Source organism: Panthera pardus, unplaced genomic scaffold, assembly GCF_024362965.1.
Source record: "Panthera pardus isolate Hobbes unplaced genomic scaffold, ASM2436296v1 HiC_scaffold_16, whole genome shotgun sequence".
Taxonomy (NCBI): domain Eukaryota; kingdom Metazoa; phylum Chordata; class Mammalia; order Carnivora; family Felidae; genus Panthera; species Panthera pardus.
The window spans coordinates 58175912-58200823 of record NW_026526721.1 but is presented as its reverse complement, the minus strand read 5'-3'; the positions used below and the strand labels follow the sequence as shown (position 1 = coordinate 58200823).

At 43.4% G+C, this 24912-nt stretch overlaps 1 protein-coding gene across 5 annotated transcripts; it reads left to right on the top strand.

Moving 5' to 3' along the window:
* The first annotated feature begins 7971 nt into the window (after positions 1-7971).
* Positions 7972-23988, top strand: GCSAM (germinal center associated signaling and motility). 5 transcript variants are annotated; one of them, XM_019448342.2, is made up of 6 exons: positions 7973-8141; positions 15482-15526; positions 16541-16587; positions 18789-18817; positions 19712-19946; positions 23650-23988. In XM_019448342.2, the coding sequence occupies exons 1-6, from the start codon at positions 8113-8115 to the stop codon at positions 23751-23753; spliced, it is 489 nt and encodes a 162-aa protein (XP_019303887.1). In that variant the 5' UTR covers positions 7973-8112; the 3' UTR covers positions 23754-23988. The 5 variants fall into 5 exon arrangements, with proteins under 5 accessions (XP_019303890.1, XP_019303889.1, XP_019303887.1 ...); XM_019448341.2 differs by having other exon boundaries at positions 19709-19946; XM_019448345.2 differs by lacking the exon at positions 15482-15526 and having other exon boundaries at positions 7972-8141.
* The last annotated feature ends 924 nt before the right edge of the window (positions 23989-24912 follow it).

The following is a 24912-nucleotide window of genomic DNA, read 5'->3' as shown; positions in this document are numbered from 1 at the left end:
CTCCCTTCTCTAACCACAAGAGTCTACAAAGGAGTAGGCTAGAGCTAGATCTATCGCATCCAATTCTTTGAGATTGAAGAAGCTTAAAGAATCACTCTTCACTGAAAGGTCTCTAACCTGCCTTGGCAGTTGAACCAGCCAGGCGTTTGAAAGCTACCCAGGAACTGGGAAGCACAACACACTCCAAATATCTGGCATGTTTCAGTCTTTCCAGACACATCGGAATGACACAGACCAGAATTCAAAGCCAAGTTCCTCTTTTCACAAGTACGAATTGAATAGGACAGTGAATAGATAAGGTCCACACTCTTTTTTTGGACTTCTTTCCAGCTCTCTTGTTTATTATGGGGTGTCCTTGAGCAAGCCACTTTAATGTGGGAAACAAAGGCAGAAGGAAATGGCAGATATAATTAAATTTCCTTAGAACCTACAGCCCATTGACAAATACTTGAGGCAGGCAGAGTATCACATTTCTCCAGGAACTCCCTACTGTCTTAATGTTAATGCTTTGCTAGAGGAGAAAACAACCTTAGCTTGACAATAGCTAGGCCTCCAGGATCCTGTGAGTCTTCTTTAGCATATGAAAATCCCTTTGGAAAGCTTTCTTTTGACATTATCTCCCCCAACTCCCAAGTATATCAGTCTATCCATCCTGTACTGGGGCAGCTCTTTCTGCCTATGAGTCCTTTTCCCGTGCTTTACTAAAATCACCTTTTTGCACCAAAGACATCTCAGGAATTCTTTCTTGGCCATCGGCTCTAGACCCCACTGATGAGGGAACATAAGGCAAGCTGAGGGCAAAACACAAGCTAGCACATCCTGCCCACTCCCCCCCCCCCCCCCCCCCCCCCCCCCCGGGGAGATACATGTAATATTCCTCAGCACTTCTGGCCACCCAAGAACAAAGGAAATGTCAGAAAACAAATGGTTAAACTGATGAGTGTCCATCAGTTTGCAAATACCTTAGTACAATTAAAAAAAAAAAAAAAAGGTAATCTTATCAATAGCCTAAAGTCCAGGAACTCCCTACTGTCTTAATGTTAGTGCTTTGCTATAAAGAAAAACAACCTTAGCTTGACAATGGCTAGGCCTCCAGTAATCTCTGAGTCTTCTTTAGCATATGGAAATCCCTTTAAGAAATTTCTTCTTGACTTTACCTCCCCCAACTCCACTGTATATAACCAGTCACTCTTCACAGCCCCAGTACAGCTTTTTCTGCCCACAGGTCCTGTCCCCTTGTTTTTAATAAAATCACCTTTTTGCACCAATGATGTCTTCAAGAATTCTTTCTTGGCCGTCGGCTCCAAACCCCTATCACCCCAGAACCTTATCACCACAACCACTCCAAAAACCCCATTAATTTGTCTTCTATGAGCCTGGGTGTCCTCATCTATAAAATAGAGGAAATAGTATTTACTCATAGAGTGCTCGCATGAGCAAATGAGAAGTTATATCTAAAAACATTTAAGTTTTATTTATTTTGAGAGAAAGAGAGGAGGAGGAGGGGCAGAGAGAGAGGAATCCTAAATAGGCTCCAACACCATCAGTGCAGAGCTCCATGTGGAGCTCGATCTCACCAACCATAAGATCATGACCTGAGCCAAAATCAAGAGTCAGGCGTTTAACCGACTGAGCCACCCAGATGCTTCTATATTTAAAAACATATAACACGTGCATGGATCATAGGAAGCTCTCAACAAATAACTATTTTTATTATATTAGTCTATGATCTTGAGATACAGCAAAACAGTCTTTGCATGGGTCACCAATTGTCTACAGTAATGCCAAAGGATAGAAGAGTAAATTTGAAGATTTCAACTCAACTTTCCTCTGATTTCACCATCATCTGCTTAACAAGACCCAGGCTTTTATTTCCAATTCAATTCCTATAGTTCTCATGTAGTAGGCACTGGGGTTAGAACGGAGAAGGATAAAGAGAATGGTCTGATTCTAAGTTTCGTTATTTTGGCTTCTTTCTGTGGGATGTGGGCTGCTTTACTTTCATTTGTGAAGTGAGGGTAGATTATTTAGTCCAGAGTCGTTTTAATTGCAATAAATGTGTGTATTATAAATGTCCCGCTCTTTCCTGCTACCTCACACAACCATAGGAAATTTTCGCGAGCATGGCTAACACGTTCACTCAGCTCAACTTCTCCATCTAGTGGCCCAAGTAAAAGTGAAACTGAAAAGTTAAGGAGTGATTCCCAGCAATGGCAGATTGATTTCCAGCCCTCATCCCTGTGACGTTGACTGCACTCAAGGAAGCCTTTGTTCTACATTGGAATGAATCTAGCAACCCATGGGGCAATGTCCAGCCTGTTTGCTCAAACCACTCTACCCCAAATCTGGGATGTCTTAATTCATACTGATGAGTCAGTAATAGTCTTACTCACTGGCTAAACGTCCTGGGCCATTTTGTCTTCGTGATGCTGAAAATTTCTGGTTGCCTGCTGCTGACCTCTAGGCAGTGTGAAAGATACAGAAACCATTGAGGAGAGGGACTTTTAGATTGCATTGAATTTTTTTTCATTGTTTCCTGAAGGTAATGGGGAAGAGAAAGGTTAATTCTAAGTTATAACAATGTGTCAAGACTACTTCATATCCTCTTTCTCTTTCTCTCTCTCTCTCTCTCTCTCTCTCTCTCTCACACACACACACACACACTCACAAACACCCACCACTTTTTTCATACACAGAATGGCAGACCGTTGGCTGTTATCCCAGATTTCCTATGCATAAAAAAGAAGGCTTTAGATAACTTGGAAGATATTTCCTAAAATTTATTGTAGTTATCCAGCCTGGACAAGGAAGTGGTTTTGACAGAAGAGAATGGGAGAAACAGATTAGTGCAGCTCTAGATTTCTTTGACCTGTATTCAGTGGACACAGCTAATTTTTAATATATGCTTTGTTAAGAATTTTCTTTCTTAGGGGCACCTGGGTGGCTCAGTCAGTTAAGTGCCTGACTCTTGGTTTCCACTCAGGTTATGATCTGGCTGTTCTGTGAGTTTGAGCCCCACGTCAGGCTCTGCGTTGGCAGCATGGAGCTTGCTTCAGCTTCTCTCTCTCCCTCTCTCTGTTCCCCACCGCCCTCCCCCCGCCCCCAACCACACACACACATCTGCGCTGTCTTCAACTTTAAAAAAAAAAGACTTTTCTTTCTTACTTCATTGTTTCATTTAATTTACTGAGGACAGCATTTCCTGAATTTCAGATATTTCCAAGATAAGAAAATCTGCCACCTAACATCTTTCCTAGAGTTGATTACCTGAAGGTTAATGATAATTTGAATGGAGGTACTGTTAGAGAAATACAATGAAAAACAAAATCCCCTGCTGCCCCAGAAAATCTTTCTACAAAAGTAGAAACTTTCATTATTGAATAAGCACTAAACTGGGATGTGAGGCAAACCACAGGTAATTCACTAAGGAGACTGCAAAAACAGAAGAATCTTGCCCTTTTATGGAACCAAGCAGATACAATCCATTGTATACATTTTCTCAAGACTAACAATGACTAGTCCTAAACAAGAGAATTAACTGTACCACTTGCCACACATAATCCATCCTAAATTAATTTGGTAATGTATTTGCCAAATGTCCTTCAAAGAGAACATTTCCTCTTTTTAACTGGAAGTAGGCTTGTAATTTGGAGCTAGGTGCCCACTCAATTTCTGTGGCTATTCCCCAGAGGGAAACTGGGAGATTGCGTGTATATTCCTTGCTGATTACATTTCAAAGAGATAGCCTGCAGATCCTGATGGAAACATTCCCCGGCTGTTTACTCAGCCTTTCCAGAATTTATGTGCCTTTCAAATACATTAAGAACTTAAAAGTTTTCTAATGTAAAAGCTCTAAAAAGGGGGAGGGGGGGGCGGAGAATGTCTGCCCCCTCATTTTTAATGGAGAGAATTAGGCTTCTTATTTTTTAATTTGTATTTGCCCTTATAGTACTAAGATGTTGGAAACAATCATGTATTTTGCTTTGTGCATCAAGCCCCCCTAGATTGGCATTGCTCTCCTTTCGCTTACAGACCCTCCTCACTTCAGAATGTTTTCTCCTCCTAGGCAAGGATTATTGTCTTTCTTCCAGTTGGTAGCAATGCCATCCTGGAAATGCTCCACGGAGTCCCACTGAAGCCTGGGGAGCAGCTACAAGGGCACAGTGATGTGTGGTGGCTCTGGTGTCACACAACTAGTCCCCTCCTTGTGCTGCTCCTGACTATTGCAAGTGTGACCTCTGCATTACCAAGGATGAGCAATAAAGCATTTTGCTTTATTTCATTTCAAGGAGCTCCACGAGGGCAAGCCTGTATCTGCTTTGCTCGACATTGAACCCACCTAGCATAGGTGCTTAACACACACTTGTTGAAAAAATGAAGAAACAAATGAGTGCCCAAGCTGGAACCGACCATCAAATATAAGCATAATACCAAACATCCAAGTTCATTTCCCTCTTTTTTTAACCTCTTGATTTTTTCTATTGAGACATAACTTACATACAGTAAAATGCACCCTTTTTGGTATAGAGCTATTTTAATTATGAGAAATGCACGTAGTCTGTTGCCACCACCACAAGACACAGAAGAACAACAGAAAAATTCCCTCCTACCCCTTGAAGGTCAATCCCTCCCCCACCCCTTGCTCCTGGCCACTGCTGAAGTGTTTTCTGTCCCTACCATTTTGCCTTGTGCTGAATGTCATTAAAGGTAGGCTTTAAGTCTGGCTTCTCTCACTTCGTATAACACACTCAAGATTCATTCGTGTTGTTGTATAGATTTGTAGTCTATTCCTTTTTTTTTTTTTTCCAACGTTTTTTATTTATTTTTGGGACAGAGAGAGACAGAGCATGAACGGGGGAGGGGCAGAGAGAGAGGGAGACACAGAATCGGAAACAGGCTCCAGGCTCCGAGCCATCAGCCCAGAGCCCGACGCGGGGCTCGAACTCACGGACCGCGAGATCGTGACCTGGCTGAAGTCGGACGCTTAACTGACTGCGCCACCCAGGCGCCCCATGTAGTCTATTCCTTTTTATTGCTGGGCAGTATTGGATGGTTGTGACAATGGTTGTCTCGCCATTCACCCCTTGAGGATCATTTGGGTTATTTCCAGGGTTTGAGGGGCAATTCTGAGTAAAGCCGCTATAAACATTTGCAAACACGTTCTTAGAAATCTTATTTTTTATTTCACTTAGGTTACTGCCTATGAGTGGGATTGCTAGGCTGTATAATGCTGCTATGCTTATGTTTATAAGAAAGTACCATGCTGTTTTCCAAAAAGGCTGAATCATTTGGCATTCCCATCAGCAATACGTGAGACCTCTCAAAGCCCTGCATCCCTTGTCAGCACTTGGTATTATCAATTTTTCTGGGTTTTTTCAAAGGTAGAAATTCTAATAGTTGTTAGCAAGAAAACCACAGACCCAAAATGCCATTACCTGAGTAATTACCATGTCACCAAACAGAGACTTAATACCTAACTGCAGGTTCAACCTCCTCCAGAAATGTACATCTTAACTGGTAAATAAGGAATTTTCTGATCAACATCAGTGAAGTAATCTCTCACTCGGGCCCTCTTTATCCCCGTCCCCGAAGAAATGAGATAATCCACCGAATGAGACTCCCTGTCTTCCCCCTAAGGGATAGTGATCTTGCCTGAAACACTTCCTTCTTCTCTTTTGCTAATAACGTGCCTGCCCCACCCTCCTTCTATAAAAACCTTCCATTTTGCACAGCTCCTCAGAGCGTCTCTCTCTACTCGCTGGATGGGATTCTGTCCAATTCATGAATCGCTTATAAAGCCAATTAAATCTGCAGACTCACTTGTTTGAGCCTCTCTTTTTTTTTTTTTAAAGTTTATGTATTTTGAGAGAGAGAGAGAGCAGGGGAGGGGCAGAGAGAGGGAGAGGGAGACAAAGAATCCGAAGCAGTGTTAGCGGGGAGCACTGTTAGCACAGAGGCCAACACGGGGCTCAAACTCACAAACCATGAGATCATGACCTGAGCCAAAAATCAAGACTGTTAACCGACTGAGCCTCCCAGGTGCCCCAATTGACTTCCGTTTTTTAACATAAGTGTGTAAAAGTACCGCATTGTGGTTTGATTTACAGTTCCCTAGTGACTATGGTATTGAGCATTTTTTCATGTATGTATTTGCCATCTGTGTATTTTCTTTGGTGAAATGTCTGTTCAAGTATTTTGGCCATTTTGTTATTGGGTGTTTGTTTTCTTAGTGAATTTTGAGAGTTCTGTGTATGTTCTGGATAAATTCTTTTTATCAGATACATGTTTTGTTAATATTTTCTATTGGTCCATGGGGTGACTTAGTTTGTTTTAAACTTTTCTTGCTTTAAAACAAAGTTCCCCCTTTGATTTTTTTTTTTCCAAGACTACAAAGCGGTTTAATAAATTTAGGAATCTGAAGTGAAAAATTCCCATGGCCTGACCGTAATTGCAGACAGGGCTTCCCCAGAGCTCAGTGCTCTCATTGACCAATGGCTTCTGGTGAAGGCCAGTAGCCCAATTCCTTCAGAAGAATCTATCCTCGATTCTGACTGGCCTAAGAATTAAATTGACATGAGACAAATTAACAGGAGAAAAACAAAATTGAACAACATGTATATCTCCCATATACAAGGGAGAGACCCAGAGAAACTAAGTAACTTCCCCAAATGACTGGAGCCATAACCTTAAATACCATTTTCACATAAAGACAAAAGAAAATGTTGGGGTAGAGAGTCCAAGCAGGAGGAAAATGCACAGTAAACTAGGGTAATGCTGCTATGCAGATTTAATTGCCTTCTGCCTTAGTAACAGTTTCTGGAGATTTAGCGTTCCCCCTCCACCTGACACCCTTACACCTGGCGATTTCCCTTGTAAATGTAAATGTCTGTTGCAGTTGGGTAATTTCCACTTGATTTTCAGAGCTTGTTTTATGTCTGAAGTTTTTTTTTTAAGTTTATTTATTTGGAGGGGGGGAGCAAGACACTGAGAGGAGAGAGAGAGAGAGGGGGAGAGAGAGAGAGAGAGAGAGAGAGAGAGAGAAACCCAAGCAGACTCCAAGCTGTCAGCACAGAGCCCGATGTGGGACTTGAACTTAGAAACTGCAAGACCATGACCTGAGCTGAAATCAAGAGTCAGGTGCTTCACCGACTGAGCCACCCAGGTGTCCCTGTGTCTGAAGTTTCTTAAAAATAACTGATGTGATTTTGGAGTTGCAGGGGGTGTGGGTCCAGAGCAACAGCCAAGAAAGGATTCTTAAGACTTCTTTGGTGCAAAAAGGTGATTTTGTTAAAATGCGGGGAAAAGACCCACGGGCAGGAAGATCTGCCCCAGGATTGTGAGGAGGGACTGATTATATACTTTGGAGCTGGGGAAGGTAAAGGCAAGGGGAAGTTTCCAAAGGATTTTCGTATGCTGAAGAAGACTCAAGGGATACTGGAGGCCTCGCTTTTGTCAGTCAAGCTAAGGTTGTTTTTCCCTCTAGCAAAGCCTTAACATTAAGGCAGTAGGAGTTCCTGGAGATATATGATCCTCTGCCTGCCTCAAGTGTTTGTCGATGGGCTGCAGGTTCTAAGGAAACTTAAATTTATCTCCATATCCTTTTGCCTTTGTTTCCCATGTCATAACCAGCTTAAAATAACTAATATGCCAGGGGTGCCTGGGTGGCTCAGTGGTGTAAGCATCGGACTTGGTTTCAGCTCAGGCCATGATCTCTCGGTTTGTAAGTCCGAGTCCCCCACCATGCTCTGGGCCAAGAGCCTCAATGGGATTCTCTCTCTGCCTCTCCCCTGCTCATGCTCTCTCCCATTCTCTCACAATAAATAAATAAACTTTGGGGGAAAAAAATAATCAACACACTGAAGAGGCGTACCTTAGGGTGGCATAATTTGCTCACCTTCTCCATCTCTGACATTTTAGGAAGTTGTTCATGTGTGCACCTCAGACTCTCCTCCTCCTGGGGTCCTCCTCCCTGCTGCAGGGAGGAACACTTCTCATTTCAGCTCTCAGCTCTCTGCACTGGTGGCCGAGCTCCACAGCAGCCTGTAAGTCAGGGAGCTGCCCTCGCTAGAGCTGCAGGTTGGCTGAGGGGAAGTCACCAGGAGACCTGAGAAAATGGGGAACTCTCTGCTGAGGAAAAACAGGTGAGTCCAGACTCCCCAAGGGAAAGCAGGAGAGATGGGGCAGAGGAACGCAGCCAGAAAGAGAAAAAGAGGTTTTTGGGTGAGGGGAGGGAACTGGGTAAAGAACTGAGAAACATGAAGCGCCTCTAGGTGTCAGACATTAAGTTCAATTCCTTATGGGTTTGGCCTTCTCCCCAGAATCAGTGCGAGCAGCTGGTGGAGAACAGCTGAAAGGCAGAAGGACTTTATCAAGGGAAGTCAGGGCAGTCAACCATGACTTCAGAAATGGAACAACTTTCTGAGGGCTGGGAGGGGATGTTCTCCTGAGCTCTCAACACCTGCAGGGAGCTCAAAGACACCACTATTTTTTTTTTTTTTTTAATTTACATCCAAGATAGTTAGCATATAGTGCAACAATGATTTCAGGAGTAGATTCCTTAGTCCCCCTTACCCATTTAGCCCATCCCCCCTCCCACAGCCCCTCCAGTAACCCTCAGTTTGTTCTCCATATTTATGAGTCTCTTCTGTTTTGTCCCCCTCCCTGTTTTTATATTATTTTTCTTTCCCTTCCCTTATGTTCATCTGTTTTGTCTCTTAAAGTCCTCATACGAGTGAAGTCATATGATTTGTCTTTCTCTGACTGACTAATTTCGCTTAGCATAATACCCTCCAGTTCCATCCACATAGTTGCAAATGGCAAGATTTATTCTTTTTGATTGCCGATTAATACTCCATTGTATATATATACCACATCTTCTTCATCTATTCATCCATCGATGGACATTTGGGCTCTTTCCATACTTTGGCTATTGTTGATAGTGCTGCTATAAACATGGGGGTGCATGTGTCCCTTCGAAACAGCACACCTGTATCCCGTGGATAAATGCCTAGTAGTGCAATTGCTGGGTTGTAGGGTAGTTCTATTTTTAGGTTTTTGAGGAACCTCCATACTTTTTTCCAGAATGGCGGCACCAATTTGCATTCCCACCAGCAGTGCAAAAATGTTCCTCTTTCTCTGAATCCTTGCCAACATCTGTCCTTGCCTGAGTTGTTAATGTTAGCCATTCTGACAGGTGTGAGGTGGTATCTCATTGTGTTTTTAATTTGTTTTCCCCTGATGATGAGTGATGTTGAGCATTTTTTTCATGTGTCGGTTGGCCATTTGGATGTCTTCTTTGGAGAAATGTCTATTTATGTCTTTTGCCCATTTCTTCACTGGATTATTTGTTTTTTTGAGTGTTGAGTTTGAGAAGTTCTTTATAGATTTTGGATACTAACCCTTTATCTGATATGCCATTTGCAAATATCTTCTCCCATTCCGTTGGCTGCCTTTTAGTTTTGCTGATTGTTTCCTTCTCTGTGCAGAAGTTTTTTATTTTGATGAGGTCCCAGTAGTTCATTTTTGCTTTTGTTTCCCTTGCCTCTGGAGATGTGTTGAATAAGAAGTTGCTGCAGCCAAGATCAAAAAGATTTTTGCCGCTTTCTCCTCAAGGATTTTGATGGCTTCCTGTCCTGCATTTAGGTCTTTCATCCATTTTGAGTTTATTTTTGTGTATGGTGTAAGAAAATGGCCCAGGTTCATTTATCTACATGTCACTGTCCAGTTTTCCCAACACCACTTGTTGAAGAGAGTGTCTTTATTCCATTGGATATTCTTTCCTGCTTTGTCAAAGATTAGTTGGCCATACGTTTATGGGTCCATTCCTGGATTCTTTATTCTGTTCCATTGATCTGAGCATCTATTTTTGTGCCAGGACCATACTGTCTTGATGATTACAGCTTTGTAATAGAGCTTGAAGTCTGGGATTATGATGCCTCCCTCTTTGGTTTTCTTTTTCAATATTGCTTTGGCTATTCGGGGTCTTTTCTGGTTCCATACACATTTTAGGATTATTTATTCTAGTTCTGTGAAGAATGCTGGTGTTATTTTGATAGGTATGGTCTGCTTTGTTTTATTGCTAATACAAGCTATTTGTACTTTGAAGAAATTAGCCCTTTTCTCTTATTACAAAAAATATTTTTTTCTGTATATCTCATGCCATGCAGATATTTTATGTTTGCTTACTATTTTTTTAAATGTTTATTTATTTTGAGAGAGAAAGCGTAGGGGGGAGGGGGCAAAGAGAGAGGGAGACAGAGGATCTGAAGCAGGCTCTGTGCTGACATCACAGAGCCCAATGTGGGTCTCAAACTCACGAACCATGAGATCAGGACCTTAGCCAAAGTCAGATGTTTAACTGACTGAGCCACCAGGCAGCCCTGTTTGCTTACTATTTCTTAAACATAACTGAATTAAATCTAGAAATCTCCTTGTTTTCTACCAATTTATGCTTAAAATTCTTTCCCCTTCTTAAGAAAAATCCACAGTATAATTTTTTGTTTGTTTTATTGCTTTACATGCAGCCCCATACATTCACTATATGGTGTCAAATACACACACACACACACACACACGCACGCACACACACACACACACACACACAATTTTTTTTTCCCAAGTAGTTAATCAGTTGCCTCAGCATCTTCATTTCCATGCTAATTTAAAATATCTCCCTTAGAGGTGTCCGGGTGGCTCAGTCAGTTAAGCATCCAGGAGTCTTGATTTAGGCTCAGGTCATGATCTCATGGTTCACAGGGTAGAGCCCTATGTCGGGATTTTGTCTCTCACTTTCTGTGCATCCACTCACCCCGTCTTAAAATCAAAAATCTTAAAAAAATAAAAATAAATAAAATGTCTCCCTTAATATAATTTTTTAAAGTCTTATATTTATATTTACTGGGATGTGATTTTCAACTTCACCATCCAATCAGCACACCCTCATCATGGTTCTCCAGACCGGATTTGTTACAAAAGCCGTGGAAATCCCACCCCCACCCTCACTGAGCAGAGTGAGAGAACCTAGTTCTCTATGAGAGGAGCTCAGAGTCTTACTTACTGACTGGTGGTCCTCGGACAAGTTGCTTAACATTTTCAACCTTAGTTTTCTCATTGGTTAAAAAAAAATAGAATCATTATAACTACTTCATGGATTTAGTCTGAGATTAAATGAAATATATACAATGCCTGTGTTACATACATGTAGTAAGTGTGTGTGTGTGTGTGTGTGTGTGGAGAGAGAGAGAGAGAGAGGTTGAGAGAAAGTAATAAACAAACATAAGTAGTATTTTTTAGTTTCTTTTTCTCTATACTCTCAATTCTCCACAAATGGAAAAAAATGTTTATACAGAAGAAACCTAACCCAAACAATGAATAGATTTCTCTTTATTTAATCCTTTTTTCTCCTCTTGTCCCCTGTTCTCTGCCTTGGTGCTGTAAAAGATGAGGATTTACATGAGACAAAGCCAGTACCCTTCCCCATCCCTGTATACAGTCCTGAATGTTGTGCCCAGCAGATAGACTTCTCTATATACTGATACTCTCATGGTCACCATAAGGAATCCCGGCCATGTGGGAACAAATGATTTAGGACTGGTTGTGTATGGAGGTTGTTGGAGAATGTTAGTGGGCTGTTGCCATGGCAATGGAGAAAACATCAAATAAAAGGCTGCCATGTACATTGAGGAGGGGCTGTGAACAGATCTGAGGGCAACAAGCAGCAGCTGAGGCGATTCTGGAGCTACACACAAATGGTGGTTGGAAAACTTGTGAATTGAAGTGGGAAGCCTGGAAAGGAAGTACTTAGCTCATTCCTGATAGATTGCGTTTTAGGGGGCAACAGAATACTCATAAGATACCCTGGTCTGGAAAATCATACCTTCAAACAGAGAGCATCCAGGTGAGAACAAATCCAAGAAACCTCCCGGCCTTTGCCCATGAGGAGTGAAGTCTGTCAGGTCCTGAACTTCACATACTCCACATGGAGCACCTTATTTAGACCCAGCATCAGTCGTAATAACAGTAAATGTGAAGACAAGACAAAAACACTTTGAACCTTTGGAGAGGAGATGTACTAGGAACCTAGTGTGATCCCCAGCAACTAGAAATAAGATCGCTATTTCCTGCTGTCTCTGTTCATTTAACTCAAGTCCCTTTGTGCTCAAGCTCCATCCTGGACATTCCATTTGAAGCTCAAAGTTTCTATTTCTGAGGTGACCACATCTCCCACAGCATCACGATTGTTGAAAGGTTTGTGGAGAGAGACACTTGCAATTATCCTGATGCTGTTAAACCAAGACTCTTCTGACTACTCCCTTTGAGTGTCAGGGAATCACTCAAATATGAAAGTAGTGTCTCGGGGTCCAAGAATCCCAAAGGGTGGCAAAACCAGTTGTTTTGTGGCCTATAGAGTTATCTGCACTTTTCCTATGGTTTCAGGAGAAGCTTTTGAAAGAATATCAGTTAAAAAGCTACCACTGAGCCAAAGCTTCTGTTAGGAGTTAGACGCCCAAAGATTCCCCCCACCCCCAGCAGCATACATTTCTTCAGTGCAAGCTCAGGATCGCATATTTGGGGGATATCATTGGACATATGTTAAAGCACACAGTCCAAAGAATGAAACAGACCAGAAGGGCCATGGCCATTATAACAAGGGAGAGACTGGGTGGACCAGGGGGCCAGAGAAGTTTTGTGTAAGAGACAGGAGCCTGGAATTGCTGGCACATAGCCTGGTGTCATGGAGACGCATCTGGCCTCCTTCAGGGAGGTTCTCTGAACCCATCCCAGACCAAAGCATCCAAGCCGAAGGGCAAGAATATGTTACAGAAAAGTTGAGTGGGGGAAATAACCAGTTTAAAAATAACGTTTGCCCATATTTAACTTTATTTAACCCTTACAATTCCATGAGGTAAGCAGGGGAAGTATCTTCATTTTACTGATGAAGAAACTGGCTCAAGGTTTCCAGAGACACTGACTGAGTAACTCAAACTTCAGTGTCTTTTCTCATCTTCCAAATCTGCCCCGTGAACCAGATTTCTTAGCAAATGGTGAGATTCCTTGGTTTCCTTCTAGCGTTTCTTTAGCCACAGAAACAGGAGATATAAACAAATGGCCAAAAGTAGCCCAAAGGGGAGGAATAACTACAGCCAACGCCTTTTAGCCCCCAAATTCTGATGGTACATAGACCCGAGGGGTTGTCAGAACACTCAGCCATGCTGACGCCCACAGCTTCTCCTCTCCTGCCCTTTCCAAGGGAACTCCTTGGGAAGATCACTAGGGATGATATCTCTGAGTGACATTTTACACTTTACATAGTGTTACGGGTACATGCAGTACTTTATAAAGGACCCTCACATTTAACTCTGTAGGTAGCTGACTATGACTCAAATTCAGAAAGATGCCCAGAATGATACTTAGACTTCAGGCTGGATATCTGACCGCAAAAAGATCCTGGGCCTTTCTGCCATAAAATAGATCACAAGTCCTGTTGATTTACCTATGCCTTGAATCAAGGAGGTAGATTTGAGGATCTGAGCCAGTTAGAGATGCTCTGTTCTTGGCTACTCATTCCTTTAAGAAATACTTATGGAAAATAGATTTACTGTGTGCTCCATACTGTGGCATGTGCTGGCAAATAAATATGGTCCCCAGCTCTATGACGCTAATGTTCTAGTGTAGGATGTCAACAAATGAACTGTTAAATAACAAAATTTAACCAAGTAAATTTGCAAACCTAGTCGTCTTTATTAAACGATTCATTAGCCAGGCAACACTTCATCTAGCAAGTCGAGAGGCTCTCCAAGGAGTTACACAAAATGGAAGGTTTTTATAGAAGAAGGATGGGAATTAGGACCACCTGGGCAGCTCAGTCAGTTAAGTGACTGACTCTTGATTTCGACTCGGGTCATGATCTCACAGTTTGTGGGATCGAGCCCTGAGTCAGGCTCTGTGCTGACCGTGTGGAGCCGGCTTAGGATTTTCTCTTTCCCTCTCTCTTTCTCTCAAATAAATTAGTAAATATTAAAAAAGAATAATAAAGTGAAGAAAACTAAATTTTAAAAAAGTTATTAGCGGGGTACCTCGGTGGCTCAGTTGGTTAAGCTTTTGGCTTCATCTCAGGTCATGATCTCCTGGTTTGTGAGTTTAAGCCCAGAGTCAGGCTCTCTGCTGTCATCATGGAACCTGCTTCAGATCTTCTGTCCCCCTCTCTCTCTACCCCTTCCCCTCTCACACTCTATCTCTCTCAAAATAAATAATAAAACATTAAAAAAAAGTTATTAGCAAAAGAAAAGAACTATTTCTCGGGGTGCCTGAGTGGCTCAGCTGGTTAAGCATCCAACTTTCGATTTTGGATCAGCTCATGATGAGCCTCATGTGGGGCTCCGCCCTGGGCATTGAGCCTGCCTAAGATTCTGTCTCCCTCTCCCTTCATCCCTCCCTCTCCCCTGACTTAAGCACGTTCTTTGTCTCTACCAAAAAAAAAAAAAAAAAAAAAAAAAAAAAGAATTATTCCAGGCGAGGCCACTTTCTAAGGGGAAAAACAACGTGTCTTTATCAGGCAGATTATCTCACTTTTTTACGGGACGGAGAGGGCCCAAGTGACAGACTCATTGGCATAGATTAAAGAACTCCTGGCTGACGGGTTAAGACTACATTTATGGAGGAGGTTGAAACTGCAATTCAATTATATATTAAAGGGCACCTGTGTGGCTCAGTCATTAAGCATCTGACTTTGGCTCAGGTCATGATCTCACAGTCTGTGAGTTCAAGTCCCACATCGGGTGAGCCCAAGACCCACTTTGAGTAAAACACGATCTCCACTTCGAGTGAGCCCAATTTCTCTCCCTGTCTCCCCACTCTCCTCTCTCTCTCTCCTTCTTCCCCTCCTGGGATTCTTTCTCTCTCAGCCCCTCAATCAATTGTGCCCACCCCCCCAAGAAAAATTATGTATTAAGCACCAGTTTGAGAACTCAGTCTAAGTGACACCATTTTGGGCCTGTGTTGCTTTGAGGTGTTTTTCTTTTTCAAAAGAACAATTATAATATGGTATAAATTGGAGAAATTCAGAGTGCTGTAGAACTCTATATAAATATTACATAACCTATACCTGAAAGAAATCTCTAAAACGTCCATGTACTTACACCTTGATTTCCTAGAGATAACTCACGTGTCCTTCATCACAAGAGTCCAAGCAAATCATTAAAATCAGTCATGAGCAAGCCCTTTCCCTTTGCTGGGAATACAGCCAAAAGTCCCTTCCCTGATTAGGAGTTGATAAGCATCATCTTCATATTTCAAAAGGTCAGTTAATGTCCTGGAAGGAAGGAGTCATTCTAGCATGCTAAATGTGTCCAAGTCATCTACAATAAATACTGTCTTGGGGTAAGAGAAAAGGTTTTTCACAGAAATGGCAAAGGGAAGAGAGTGACCTAACAAAGCTGCAGAAACCAACATTGTGATTTGTGTCATCTCACGGTTATTTTAGATGCTGGGACTGCTACATTGCTGAAGGTTGTCTCTGCCTTCCGTGGTGAGTGGAGAATTATTTCATGAGTTATTTCCCTAAGTGTGGTTTCAATGTGGTATTTGCTTTAAATCACCTGTAACTGCCCACTGTCTGTGGCCACAGTGGAAGCCTGTCACTACCCGGACACAGTCATCTGAGAGTCAGTCAGGGAAGTGACAATTTGAGTTTGGTGAGAAACAGGAACAATAGTCTTGATAAGCGCTCCTCAAACAGGAAAGCCTCAGAAGCAAGAATTAAACTGGCTACCAATGCAGAGAAAGACCCTTGAATCCCACTGCTAGTCCCAGAATCCCCATGTACAGAAGCATACATTTCTGTCCCTTGCACAGAGAACTTACAGCCAGGGTGGTCATATAATTCATCCTCTGCACTGAGAAAGCTTTGAGAGTGAAAGAGACTCTAAAAATAGTTTAGGGTCCCTAAATGACTGATAAGGACGTTAACTAGACCATCTAAGCAAAGCAGAACACACAGTCATGCTCCTTGGAGTAAATGTCATCATCTCTTGAGATGATAAGGAGCATCCATTACATTTATACTGTGTTTTTCTGGAGTGGGGGCATCATCTCTACAGAGCAGTTACCTCTGTGTTCATATGGGAGCTGTTTGTTTGCTTGTTTGCTTGGAGATCACAGACTGAGCTTGGGGTTGGAACTGGAAATAATCTTGGCTCCTTATCTCACATGATATAAAAGAAATTGAGATTTTGTTAGAAGAAAACATCCCCCAAATAGTTACCTATAACATCATCATGGTTCTCCATTTATAAACCAATTCCACCTCAGCCTTAGAAAAAGGAGAAGGGAGGAGAAAGACACACACACACAAAGGTGTAAATTTCTCCTTGGTCTTATCCTTCCTTTTTCTTTTTATCTATCTTCGTTTGCCCCTATGCTGAAGGGGGTATACCTTTAACAAATGAAAGACTCAAAGATAAGGTTTTAGAGTTGAGTGTAATTTCCTTGGAGAGTTGCTGAACACTGAATCAACCAATTTTCTTTCCTTTTCTTTTTTCAGGAAAAAAACACACGGTTTTGAAGCAAAGCCGGATTCCGATAAGGAGAGTAAGTCATTGCTTTCTCTTTCCTACTTTTGATAGACTTACATTTCCAACTGCCCTTTCTCTGCGCTTCCAAAGCTCCCTGGGCATTATTTCCAGTGTAATACCTTCCACATCGGTCTGAGTCATTTGTCCAGTTGCTGGTCCCCGTCTCCACTAGACTGTGAGCTCATTGAATCAGGAGCTGGTGACTCCATATCTCCCTGAGGTCTGGAAGCTGAAGGGGTTAACTGGGAACAATAACTGGAGAGTTAGAGGTGCCAGGTGCTTCCAAGAGACTGCAAGGAGGCCAGTGCGGGCACAGAGAGCACTCAGGAGGGGCATGGCCTTGTGGTCAAGCTTAGGACGGGGGCTTTTGTTTTGAGAACCGCAGGACTATTTTAAGGAAGGGTGGGTGTGATGGTGTTAGCCTTAAAAGACATGGCTTGGGTGGCTGTGCAGAGAACTAATTGTGTTAGGGAGTGGCAAGAACAGATGCTGGAAGATCACTTAGGAGGTGAGGCAACGGTCTCTGGAGACAGAACAGGACTGAAGCCAAGAAGAAGGAATTTGAGAAGGAGAGGGTAGCGAATAGCATCACGTGTGAGAAAGAGAGAAAGCATAGGCATGAGGACAGGCCACTGGATTTCTGAAGAAGAAAAATGAAGGAGTTTTGACTTTGCCTTCCTGGGTTGAAAGAGCGGAGCCTAATTCATTCACTCTGAGTCTTATCAACTAGTTTTGTAAAGTATGAAAAAGGAATAATATGGCCCTCCCATCCCTAGCGTCACCAGGGGAATCATGGGTTCCTGGAAACCCCAATCTCCATCAGAGCCAAACCCGGTAGAAATTAAGACCTCTAATGCCAAAACTCGCAGGCTTTTCTTTCTTTCTTTTTTTTTTTTTTAATTTTTTTTATGTTTACTTTTTTATTTTTGAGAGAGAGAGAGAGCATGAGTGGGGGAGGAGCAGACAGAGAGAGAGAGAGAGAGAGGGAGAATCCGAAGCAGGCTCCAGGCTGAGTTGTTAGCACAGAGCCTGACGTGGGGCTCGAACCCATGAACCCTGAGATCATGACCTGAGCTGAAGTCAGACGCTCAACCGACTGAGCCACACAGGCGCCCCTTGGAGACTTTTTTTGTAGTGATAATCAGGGACGTCCTAGATGGCCATGGGAATTTATGGAGATAGGAGCATCTGGGATGTCAGTCCTGAGGAAATGCAAATCCATAATAATAAATCAAGTGGCCTGCAAGGGCTTACCCACCTTCTGTGTAGGATGGCACCATGCAGCTTCCGTGGGAAAGCTCACGTTTGCTGATCGAGCTGATGTGTTTGTGAAGGGGGAGCAAGTCCATTTGCCTCTTTACTGAGGGGCCAGAGCCAGTTGGTTTTAAATAAACTGGTTTTTGATAAAGTGCCCTGCTTTTGTTTGTATCTGCTAGCAAATTCAGGAATGGGAAGGTTCAATTTAAGAGTTTGCTTCTGAAGGGACACCTGGGTGGCTCTCTTCGTTGAGCATCCAACTCTTGATTTCAGCTCAGGTCATCATGCCTTGGTCGTGGGATCAAGCCCAAGTCAAGCCCCAAGTCAAGCCTTGAGTAGGGTCCCTACGTAGGCATAGAGCTTGCTTAAGATTCTCTCTCTCCCTCTGCCCTCTCCCCCACTCATGCTCTTTCTCTGCCTCTTCAAATAAAAAAAAGAAAGAAAGAAAAAGAAAAGAAAGAAAGAGAGAGAGAGTTTCCTTCTGTCAAGCTTTTCTTGAGCACCAGCCCCTGCATGACGGTCATCCCCTCACCTGCGTAGACACCACAGCCCTCCTTTGCATTGTGGATCCTCTGAGGCCCTGGTCTGTCCCCACGCTAGCCTGTGAGCCCCTTGAGGACAGGAAATGTTTCTGATTTTTCTTGGTCTCCACAGTACCTGGTACAGGGCGGGTCTGCGATGAATTTTGTATGAGGGATGGAGGGAATTGTGATTTCCTTTCCAATGCCCCACCGAATGTGTTTCCCTCCATGCAGCCTCTCAGCCCCAGCACGGCTCTGCTGTATCTTGTTTAGATAGTGCCGTCACTCCCCAGGGGTGTGCTGCAGGTCAGGATAGCCTGATGGGCTATCATGTGGCTCTCTGGCTGCTTATATCCGAGTGTTTGCCCCGCCACTCCCCATCCTCTGTCCTCAAACCCCCCGTGACCTGAAATTCATTGAGTGTATTTTCTTTCTCCAGATACAGAAATGTCATCTGCTCCCATCCAGGTAATGCAAACATCTCTGAACCTTTTTCTGAGATGATGACGGAAATGCGGACACCCCAGATGGCAGAAATTGGCCTCCAAGACCCCTTCAAAGCTCGATATGAAAGAAAAACTTTAGGTGCCAATGCTTGCTAGCCCAGGACCCTGTACGGGGCCTGAGGGCAGCAGCAGCTGCCACCACTGTTGTTATACATCTTATTGAAAGGAACTAATATACACGGAGTCCTTTGTTGACACCAGTGTGCTGAGGGCTTTGCCTGTAGTGTCCACGTAACTGTTACAGCAACCCTCTAAGATTGGCACTATGATCTCCTCTGTTTTACAAATGAGAAAACTGAGAGATTGAGTGATATTCTCCCGAAGCCAGACAACTGACAAGAGGGGCAAAGACATGATTCAAAACCAAGCCTCCATCCCAGATCCAGGCTCTCCCTCTTAGATTTGCTGCTTTGCTTTTTATCTCCTGAGATGCCACTGACTAGGAACCTCTCTCGAGTGGTTTCCCTTTTTAATAATGCCAAAGTCTCTAGAATGAGTGGTTAAATATCATAACCCAGCCAAGTGAAGGTATCCTCAGATTGTTCTGTTATGTATGAATAGGCTGCCTTCAGGGCCTGAGATTTGGGAATTACACGGAGTGGTCAGGGGTCACTCTGGAACATGGAGTAGAGAAGACATGCCTGAGTAGGCCGAATACTCCAGAAAGCATGAGCTCTCTGGTGGCCTGGGCTAGGGGTTGGAGTGGGGACAGCCATTTAGGAAAAACATCTAAGAGATGGGGGGAGAGATGGTCATGGAAGACAGACTTTGCCCAGGGTCAGGTCTGGGTTGAGCCTAGAGTATAAAGGGAATGGCAAGAAATCCACTGTTGATGAGGCTCTTCTTTCACCAGCAGGATAATGCTGACCAGAGGTCCTTAGAAGATCTCTCCTACACCCTCATCAATCACAGCGTCCTTGGAAGAAGGTCATCAGGGATCTCTGGGGCATACTATGAGAACATCTCCCCCAACACCAAGAGACCCAGGGAGTTCTTGAGAAGAACCGAGACGTCGTATGCACTTCTCCATGTGCCTTCCTCCCCAAGGCATTTGCCCTCCCCAGAAGATGAATATGAACTTCTCACTCCTGGTAAAATCTCCTTCCACTCCCTTCGTCAGCCACATCCGCCTATGTTACCTTCTGAGATTCGGGTTTCTTGTTTAAAATGAAATAGACCAGAACTTGTCTAATTACCAGTAAATAAAAGCTGGGGGTATAGAGATCTGGTTGAAGCAGGCATGGGGCACAGAGCCCTTAAGGGGCATACGCACAGGCACACACACACACACACACACACACGCCACCCCTTTCTACAGGGATCTCTGCAGAATGTGGTTTACAAACCACAGGGATCCTTAGATCCTACTCAATATTCATCCTACAAAGACCAACCACTTATCCTAAACACCACTCTTTGAGAAGGGAGTGGCCATCTTTGATTCCAAATGGCTTTGGGAACTGGCTGCTTTGCTCAGTGGTGGGAGGGGCTTCTTGGTCTTCTACAGCTGGGAGCATCACAAAGAGTCTGCTCCTGTGTCCAGGTTCTTCTCATAAAATGTCTTCTGAAGTCACAAGGAAGCATTACCCATCATACTAAGCATGCCAGGGGGGTCTACTCATTCCACACGTGGGCCCAACTCTTCACCTGGAGCCTTCAGGGGGTGGGGGGAGTAGGGGGAGGCTGGGTGCGTTCCTCTCACTCCATACCACTCAGCGATGGTCTTTGCATAGTGTCCTTTGACTTGTTGGCCCTCATGGCTTTGTCGGTTACATGGGTTGAATCAGTAAGTTCTAGGCCAGGTTTTTATATAATTTTTAGTATAATTTTAATCCATATTTTAAACCTTGTATTTCTCCCTAGAAATATCTTAATAAGAAAATCATAGCATTAGAGCATGGTAGAGTAGAAAGACCTATGGAGACACTCTAATGCCACCATCCCTTTTTTGCTCAGAGAGGATAAGTAGGCCAATGTAACTTTGCAAGTTACTGACAGAACTTTATCCAGAGCCCGATTTCCTGGCTCCTGACTCCACACTCTTCCAACATACTACATAGAAGAGCCTCTATTTAACTGTGTGGTGTATATGTGGATTAATTCATATGTCATGTATAAAATATTAATCAAATGTCTACATGGGAAAAATAACACCCCCACACACATACCCCTTCTCCAATGAGCCTTTCTCTGTATGTTCTGATTATTTTTCCTAGTTTTTTTCTCACTGTTCCTAGAATTCTGTCTACTCCCTAAAACAGGGGTCAGTACACTGTGGCCCACAGGCCAAACCTGACCTAGTGCCTTTTTTTTTTTAATAAGTAAATTGTTATTGGAACACGGCCATGCTTATACATGTTCATACTTTCTATGGCTGCTCAAACACAGAAGACTTGAGTCGTTGTTGACACACACTGAGGTCTTGCAAAGCCAAAAATATTTATTTTTTTGCCCTGTTCAGGAAAAAAAAAAAAAAAAAAAAAAAGTTTGCAGACCCCAGGCCTAAATGGTCATATTTGGAGAGAAACTCAACACAAATGTGTTTGGGTTTTATAACTCATAAGAGCTGATACCAGTAACCTGGCATGAAAATATTAAACCACAATTTATATGAGACCAAGAATAATTAGCAAATTAGCCTATTTCTATATTCACACCTGTGTTCTCAACTTCCTGTTTTAAGCCACGGCCATTGTCCTAATTTTAGGGATGTTAAAACAGCAAGAAGTTTGTTGACAAGGTAGTGGATATGTTATGTGTTTAATCACTGTTTTGACCCCAAAACTAACCAAGGTTAAATAACTGCTATTTAAAATATGCTAAATGCCAATGAGGATAATAAATCTGGTCCCATGAGGCTGGATGTGCCAACACAGGTTTGCTGAGACTTCAGCCAGTTGGTGGGCTTCAGCTAAGAGCCAATCACATCTGGGCATCTTGTCCTCTGCTAACTTCCTGTTTTCAGCAAAGTTCTCTCACATGGAACTCTAACTTTGACCTTTGGCCAGGGTTCACTTACGGGAAAGAGTGTGGACATTAGAGTCAGATAATCGATGATTCAAATCCTGGTTCTACCTCCTTCTCCCTCTATGACCTTGAGCATGTAACTTGAAGGCTCAGCTTTAACACCCATCAACAGGAGGGCTGCATCTAATGTATGTAGTTGATTTACCACAGACCCTGAATAAATTATCTCAAAGAGCAAAAAGAAACAAAAAACTTCATGATGTCTGAGGAAAATCACGTGTTGATGTGCTTGATGATCAGGGTCACCCAGCTGTCCTCCAGGGAGAGAGAAACACAATCGCTGGGTTTTATACTGGAATTTTTCATTTGGACTTTGGACCTTTACTGAAGTTGACCGGTTTATAACTTTTTAGTACAATAGAAGTTATACAAATTTGAGTCTTATCCGTGAAAGTATTATTTGTCCCAAATAGTATATACCTTTTATCAGCAATACATTAAGCATAAATGCTTAACCAAAGAAATTTGTTCTTATAGTGACATTTAGAGGGATTACAAAAGGGAATTATTTTTGAGCAGGAGAGCCCTTTGGGAGGGCTTTGGAATCCCTACTATGTCTGTATATAATGCTGATCCTGTTTTCCATGGATTTCAGGATTTCTGATGAAAGCTGTGAAGCCCTTTTTCCTGAAAATGCACATTCACTCACACACACACACACACACACACACACACACACTATGTTACACAATTTAGGTTGTAGAGGTCATCCATCAGGGAAAGAATTCCTGTGTTCTGGATAAGATACTGAGGTTGAAGATCTAAACTGCTCCTTGAGGGAGCACAGATATAATCAGAAAACTCCCTTCCCCCTCGCCGGTCTCACACCTGTACATGGCCAGTACACAAAGGCACATTTTATACAGCCACTGCAGGTTTCGTGGTTTCCGTTTTATGTTCAGAGTAGCATCTATAAATAATCCCTTAACCCGTGAATAAATTCTTATTCAGAACAGAAGAGAGGTACAAGAAAAGGGCAGGGTCAGGAAAATCTACCGTTGACAATAAATGCAAACGCTGACATTTTTAGGACAACCGCAGGTGACGGGTGCTTCAAATACTCGCGAATGGAAGGGCATAGGTAGAACAGGACAGATGAGTCCCCAGGTTACCGCAGGAGCCTTCAGAGAGAAGGAGATTCTGCTCACATTTCTCTGACTCTGTTCTTTTTCAAGCCAGCCTCTTGTGTTCAGAAAGCAACTTGAAAGTCATTTGATCTGAGCATACCTCAGTTCTGCCATCTGTTAAATGGGTCAGTATAAGTTCTTCCCCCTTTTAGACAGAGGGTGCTTTTTGCAAGGCACTTGGGGAAGCACTGAGTGGTCTTTACCATCCCAGAGAGTCTTCTACAGTCTGATGGTGACACCTGTCAACCCATCCCTTCCCCCCTCACCGCCTGTGCTCTTTGTGGCTTCCCAGACATCAGCCAAGCCTGAACTGAGCAGGACCTTGGGGTGTCTGCCAAAGTCGGAGGCCACTGATGGTGTGCAGTTGCCCCGTGGGCTGGACTTTGCCCCCCAAAATGGTGGAACTCTAAGCTCACTCTTCAGTCTCTCCAGACCTCGGTTTCCTAAATAGACGATGAGGGGACTACCTTCTGAGGCTAAGAATACATGGTCTCTAACGATAACCGAAAGGCGAAAGGATGTCTGAGGACACCACTGCCAGCAGTGCGGTGACAGCATGAATTAGTTTATTTTAAAGCAATGAAACAGTAACGGGAGCAGAGAAGGGAAGGTTCAGAGAGACTTCTCTCATTTTTCTCAGCACTGACCAGACTCTGGATGGAGCAGGAGTCCATGCAGAGCCCACATCTAAAAGAGAAAAGACAACACGTGAACCTCATCCTCAGAAGACACAAACACGTGTAAAGGAAAGCAAATCTATTTATTCAAACCCCACTGATGTATGCTGACCACTCGTTTCTCTGACTGCCCACAACCCTACAGTTTGTCTTTATTTTTCACACCGGGCTGTTTTTTTCCTGCTGTTTCCCACTTGGTCTGTGCAGAGTCTCAATGCCTAACAAGACCAGCAGCTTCTTTTCTTGTAATCGGTCTCTCTTGTAATTTGCAAAGCACATTAAAAAAAAATCTACAGAACTAAGTTAAATTGAGAGGCAAAAAAGAATTGGACACATGGGTAGAATTTTTCTTGGGAATAGGAGAAGGGGCACATCCCACTGATCTGGCTGTCTCCTTCCTGTCCCTAAATGACTTCCAGAAAAGATCGGTGCCTCTTCTTTTTTTTTTTAATTTTTTTTTTTAGCGTTTATTTATTTGAGAGACAGAGCATGAACGGGGGAGGGTCAGAGAGAGGGAGACACGGAATCTGAAAGAGGCTCCAGGCTCTGAGCTGTCAGCACAGAGCCCGACGCGGGGCTCGAACTCACGGACTGCGAGATCATGACCTGAGCCCAAGTCGGCCGCTTAACCGACTGAGCTACCCAGGCACCCCGGTTTCTCTTCTTAAATCTTTCAATTGCTTCACAGATAGTTGTTGAAACCTTATCATGCACCAGGCATTGTGCTCACCGTTAAGATGTGTGGCGACCCATAAACTCATCTCCGATTGCAGAACAGTGTATACGTGAGTGCCATTTTTTTTCCAGACACCTCAAAATGCTTTAGTCACAAAGTTCAACTCTTTCCACAGCACATGAACCAAAGAGCCACACCTATGGAAAGTCTTCTGTGTGATTCACAAGGGGTCAAAACCCAAGAAAAGGTACTTGCCTCTCAGGAGAAGGGAAAACCACACCATCCTGTCTCCACACAGGAACAGGTCCTTCCTTCTGGCCCCAGGCCCTTGAGACACCTGGTCCTACTGGGAGAGCCCTGGGAGGAACTGGAAGGTAGAGAGAGGGCCCCTCCCCGCTCTCACTGGCAAGGAGGAGGACCCAGCCCACCCCAGCCCATCCAGCTCAGTCTTACTCAGAAGGGGAAGCTGCCCTCAGGGAAATGAAAAAAATCAGTTCCAACACCATTAACTGCAAGAAAATGCCAGCCCAAATCATGGCCCTGGAGAGTC